The sequence below is a fragment of the Papaver somniferum genome, chromosome 5 (genome assembly GCF_003573695.1).
Source record: "Papaver somniferum cultivar HN1 chromosome 5, ASM357369v1, whole genome shotgun sequence".
NCBI lineage: Eukaryota > Viridiplantae > Streptophyta > Magnoliopsida > Ranunculales > Papaveraceae > Papaver > Papaver somniferum.
In genome coordinates, this window is record NC_039362.1 from 113,209,004 (window position 1) to 113,214,961 (window position 5,958).

The following is a 5,958-nucleotide window of genomic DNA, read 5'->3' on the forward strand; positions in this document are numbered from 1 at the left end:
ACTTCCTCCCTCCCATTATTAATTGACTTATTTATTTTTAGATTTTGTCTCATTAATAGTTGATTTTATATCATTTGATACTCATGTTTATATTCGTTACGTAGGTGTTTTAAAATGATATTCAATGATATAAAATTTACGAATATCCGTGATATAGTTTGAGAAATAAATCATTTCTAAATTGTACTGCTAGGTCAATTAATAGTGAGACGGAGGGAGAGGTTCTATTGTACTTAAGAGGATAAAGATTTGTCCAACAATATTACCAAAAAAGTCTTAACATCCCAGGCAAGGTGAATTCCATGGAATTTAATCCCTTTCAATCAAAAAAAAAGAAAAGAAAAAGGAATGACTCTTCGGCCCGGAATTGATTGCTAAAGTGGTCGAGAAAGATTTGGAATAGGTAAAGAACAAAAAGAGTCTTGAGATTCACTTGGAATATGATAAGCCAATTCAAACGCCAGACAGATTACCCAATTCACTGTTAGATAAACCATATTAATATTAGGTTATTTTGTTGCTGCAATTCAAACCGTTGTGAAGAACATCCACCACAAGGTAAAATAAAAGTTTCTTTGTTTAGGCACTGTGAATTTCTAATGCAGAAGAACTTTACCTCATTTTACACCAAAAACTGCAAGCGATTACTATAGTATAATTTTAAAGAATGAAAACAGAAAGCAAAGAATAAGAAACAATTTTTTAAGTAAAAATGGGGAACTGTTTTTCTAATGTACATATAATGACTAATGAACAAACTAGTGTTTTTTTTAGTCCACTTCTAAATCCTCTCAGCACTCAGCTTCCCCAGAAATCACCTCATCATTCACTGCCTTCTTCTCGCCTACAGTCTGATCATCGGTTTCCCCTTTCCCCACTTGTGCCTTTTGGTACGGTTCCTCCTTCAGCCTTGTGATCTCCAAATCCTTATCTTCTAATCTTTGTTGTAAAGTTAGTACCTGAAGAGTCATATTTTAACAATTATTATGAATTACTTTATTTAGCGCATATAAACATATCAGATGAATCTCTCGCCATTAACAAATGAAAAAAAATACTTTATGCTTCAGCATAAGCCTATGCATTTGTGAATGTTATTCCCGAATCATAATGCTACATTGAACTCTCAAATCCAATAGTAAAGAACTGAATTTAATTTGGTGCCTTACGATTTCATTTGATTTTTCCACATCATCGGTCAGTCCATCCATGTGTTTATGCAATCCTGCATACATGACACACCAACAGTTAAGCATCAGTACACTGTACTGTAATCAGTTTAATTGCGACGTAAAAAAATATATCTAATGAACATAAGCTTTTCCCAACTAGCAACCATAAACATGAGGAAAAATCAAAATGTCAGTCCCATTCCAGAAACCTAAAAAGGACTAGGGTATATAGCTCGAAGCAAAAGAGAAAGGAATTTAAAATGTTCACAAATTATGATTCTAACCTTCAAATTGACTTCTGAGTTCTGCATTCTGTGACTTTTGCAATGCAAGTTTCATTGACAACTCATGAATCTGCAAATCAACAACTTCATTGACAATTCAGTAACTGAGCATATTCTTAAAAGAAAAGTTACCAGAAAGATCCAAATTTGAACTATTTAAAGTTCATATACATACAGGCAAGATTTTTTTAAAGCAAAGCGCTCTCGCGAGCTTTGCAAAATATATAATAGTATATATAGATAAGAAGTTGTCAATATTACAAAAGAAAACTAAGAAGTTTTCACCATAATAAAAGGAACGAGTAAAAACTAACTAAGCATATGGCATACTGATACTGCTTATTCTGCCCAAGAGCTATTTAAAAAATACAAGCCATGTATTTCTGCATCATTTATATCTGCTGTAGATAGTCATCATGATCATACTATACGAGGAATAAAAAAGTTAGGTTTTTTAATACTAGTATTTAGTTAGAAAACAGTAAAACAGTCCCTCTGGGCTTTAAAGCCCATCTTTTCCACATATATATCAATTCACAAAGCGCCGCTCTAGAAGTGTCCTGGGCCTGAAGCGCAAAAAAGTGCGCTCTTTATAAAACACTGCATACAGGTGATCGCAACAATGGATGTCATATTTGTGCTAACCGAAGACATGTCCTCTTCCCAATAAAAAAAGAGGAGAAGTTATAGGATATCTCTACCTTTCCTTCTGAAGCAATTGTTCCAATCTCCTCATTTTCCTCCTGCAAGGTCCTACATTTAGCCATTAGCATCTTTCCCATCTTGCTTTGTGGAGTAAAATTGACTGCAGCAATATTATCCCGCAACTCTTTCACTTTCTTCTCCTTCTCCTCGACCAAATTCTAGATTTGTCATAAAATAACAGAAGAACAGCTCTTATTTCCAGAGTAAGAGAAAAAATGAAAATCTGCATAAACTATTTTTAACCAACTTCGTAGATAATATTTTCTCCAATAAATCTACTTATCCATGTACAAGCTTGCAATTGATAGTTAAATGAAGCAGGGAATACCTTTAAACGGGTAAACTCCTCATGAATAGCTGGATCAAGTAATAACCTCCTCGCCTTCCACACACACACAAAAAAAAAAACCTTTAGAGTGTTATAATTATCGTAACACAACTATAAGGAGAACAGGTTCAAAAAAGGTAACGTGTTCCAGCCTTTTGAAACTGGACAACAGATGAAATAATTGAAACTTATGTAACAGGGACACTCCACTTCCTAGATTTTGTCATGATAGACGAACAGTCACATATGCACAAAATTAGTGAAAGTACTTGTACAAAATTATGTATAAACATATCTAAACATAAGATATAGCTGTAGCAACATCTTGCATGTAGATACAACAGTTCAGATCTGGCAAACAGGATAAATAGGTATCTGCAAAATGGAACACATTAGTCATACAAGTAAACAGATATGCGTGTGCCAGTGTCCACGTTGTAGTTCATCGTGTATGACACCAAAACATGTAAAGACATCTCAGTAGGTAACATGTGTGGATGAGATAACCATGGAAAAAAACACTTAAAAAATCAAGATTCACCATTCTTTTGAGAATCATTTCCCTAGAGACTTATGACCAGGCCAAGGCCGCAGTAGGAAACTTACGCTAAACGAATAGACAGAAGGGCTTTTCTTCAGCCAATTGGAATATCCTCAAAACTGCTTAGTGAGTGGTTCTACAATGCATGATGCAGGGGCATGCGTTATCTATCCTTTTGGTTTTCTAAACTGCATCTATGCATCACTCAAAAACTTCCACCTACAGAGATGCAATAGCTGCTCCTCGAGCTCCCTGGTGTATCTAACCTCTCTCTGAACTCCGAAGTACTCCAAGATCAAAAGAACTTGGCACATACAAACACTCCAGGTCCTAACATGACACTAGGTTCACTTGATGCAGTGTCAGTTATTTTATTGTATTTAATTTTGATTGGCAACATGTTTATATCTACTGAACGTAAAAGCAATGTACCTGCATTGATGGTGGCTTCAGTTGCACTTTGAGATCCCGAACGGCAGACTAGAAATTGATAGTTAGTGCTTATTTTAGCAACAGAATCAAGAAAGATCATATAAACAATAAATGAATTTATATTTATCGAAAGAAAGATCAGGAGATTTCATTCAGTCTAACCTTCAATTCTGCGATCTCCTGCTCCCGTTTGGCAAATGTAACAATAAATGCTGCTTCCTTCTTCTTTGCCTTATCAAGCTGATAATAGATGTCAAAGAAAATAACATGTAAGCTTAATTCTTCATATATGCTCCGACAACAAGCTTAAACCGAACCTGTTCTTTGTATGATTCCTCCGATGATTTCAGGGACTGAAGATAACTAAGAACTAGCCCAGGCTCTACAATGATACAGAAAAAGTATCAAACATTCTGATAAACAGCAACACACAATAGTAATATTATCAGACCAGGCAATTTATAAAACGAAAAAGGACTTACCTGGATATGTGCCAGCAGGTATAGCAGCCTCATTCTGGAACGCAGAATGCCATTTTTGTATCTCTGACTTAGCTGATGCAAGTTCCGTCTGATAAATATATATTAGATTGTGGCCCAAGCGTCAGCTCTCAACTCAATTTAAGCAAGTGATAAAAACCACATAACGTGGAATGCCATGAACTATAAGAAGACATCATAAATCATATTGCATAATCATAGACTATTTACACTTCACACCCAGCACTATCTAAAAGTAACTATATTTATATATATGTTTCATGAGATAAACCTAAAAACACAATCATAACATAATGGCAAGTTCATTTTCTATTGATTTTCAGTTCCTGCTAGACTAAGGTTCAAAGACATCAAAGCACAAACATGCAGTTTCAAGGCTCTTGGCATAAAACTGAGAAAAGGTACTCTGCCGAATGTCTGAGTAAACAAGAAAATGCACAGAATACTTTACTCTGTTCTCATGACATTGTGAAAACTAAACCAATCTTTTATATGGAAAATTGTTTCTTCCACTTTGAATATAAAAGGCACGAACAAGTAAAGATGCCATGACTGAATAAACACACACCTGGCATGTCTCAAGGGAATCCTGACAATTCTGAAGACTGCAGTCACACACCAACGACAAAATATAAGAAATCTCATAAGACAACTTCAACAAACAAAACTGAAATACCTACAATTATCAGTATTTTACATATACCTTTCACGGAGTGACAAAATCATTCCTGTAGCCACTCCAGGTGCAGTTGCTTCTGCTTTGGTCTTTCCCTACACATAAAACACAAACCAGTTTCACTCCATTCTAACAGTAAATCCTCACATTCCAATGACCAATTACACCAATCTAAATTAACAAAAACCACATGAGATTGAAAAGAAAATGCTTAAATTTTCAATAACCATAAGAAACAACATACCTTCTTAGAACCAAAAATGTCTTCTTCCTCATCTTCAGCATCTTCAAAACTTCTTTTGGTACCTAGAAATCCCGAAATTAATCACTCAGTAAAACAATATTCCCCAATCAGAACGAAAAATAAGACAACGTTTAATCAAATGCATATCCCAATAAAAAAATTAAAACCCTTAATAACCTGTTATTGGAGCATGATTTTCAGCATAACCTCCACCAAATCCATCATCCTAAATTTTTAACAACAAATCGAAAGAAAACAATTAAAACAAAATCCTAATCTGGAAGAAGTAAATGATATAGACTAAGTATAAAGAAAACTAATTTAGAAAAAAAAGAAAGAGGAATCTCACGTCGTCCATATGATCAGCAGTCATGAGATTTCTGTAAACCCTAAGAGAGAGAAATTACTGAGTACTGGGAAGAGGAAGGAAGTAATAAAAGAAGCGCCAAGTTTGCATTTATGGGCTTTTAGCCCACTTATATAAAGCCGTCATTACCAGTAATTAGGCTCATGAGGCCCATCGTCAACTAATGCCTAATTGAAGAGAACCATGTTTTAGGGCATACCTAAAATTTTAGGGCATACCATATAAAGACAAAATGGATTATTGGATAGTAATCTTAAAACCCAATATCCATGGATTTTGCTTAATGCCAAAATTATCTTTATTTACATTTTTAATTTTTTTAAAATAAAATACTTTTTTTAAAATTAAAATTTTATTTTTTAAACTTTTTTAAAAATTAATTTTTATTTAAAAAAAAAAAATATATATATATATATTTTAAAAATATTTTTTTCTAATTTTTGATGCGTTGAAGAAAGAGCTACCCTCTCGGTTTAACATGTCTGAACGTGACATTGCGCTTTGGCAATGTAATCAAACCAAGCACGCGCAGGATTTTTTATTGGCTATCCCCATAGAAGGTCTTAATCAGAGAATTGGTCCTACACAGTTTTGTGTTGTGCTTCGTTATAGGCTTGGGATTCCACTATTTGAAGAAGGGGAGTTATGCTCCAGCTGTGATAGGGAGATGGATATTTTCGGCGACCATGCCTTGCATTGTTCTCATGAA

The 5,958-nt window shown here is 34.4% G+C and overlaps 1 protein-coding gene across 1 annotated transcript; it reads right to left on the minus strand.

Annotated features, from left to right (window-relative positions):
• Positions 1-559: 559 nt before the first annotated feature.
• LOC113282457 (FKBP12-interacting protein of 37 kDa-like) lies at positions 560-5,323 on the minus strand. The gene is made up of 14 exons (XM_026531460.1): positions 5,232-5,323; positions 5,060-5,108; positions 4,883-4,944; positions 4,666-4,733; positions 4,531-4,567; positions 3,945-4,032; positions 3,780-3,844; positions 3,625-3,702; positions 3,463-3,510; positions 2,490-2,543; positions 2,158-2,319; positions 1,457-1,526; positions 1,170-1,225; positions 560-959 (listed from the first exon to the last, which is right to left on the minus strand). Exons 1-14 carry the CDS (start codon positions 5,253-5,255, stop codon positions 792-794), a joined length of 1,029 nt encoding a protein of 342 aa, XP_026387245.1. The 5' UTR covers positions 5,256-5,323; the 3' UTR covers positions 560-791.
• Between the last annotated feature and the right edge of the window lie 635 nt (positions 5,324-5,958).

Bases quoted from the DNA above. Each gene is read 5' to 3' on its own strand.
- LOC113282457 (XM_026531460.1), bottom strand. From the start codon at position 5,255: ATGACTGCTGATCATATGGACGAC. The intron at 4,734-4,882 runs GTATGTTGTTTC...TTTTATGTGTAG, and splicing joins ACATTTTTGGTTCTAAGAAG to GGAAAGACCAAAGCAGAAGC. The intron at 3,845-3,944 runs GTAAGTCCTTTT...GTATCATTGTAG, and splicing joins ACCTGCTGGCACATATCCAG to AGCCTGGGCTAGTTCTTAGT.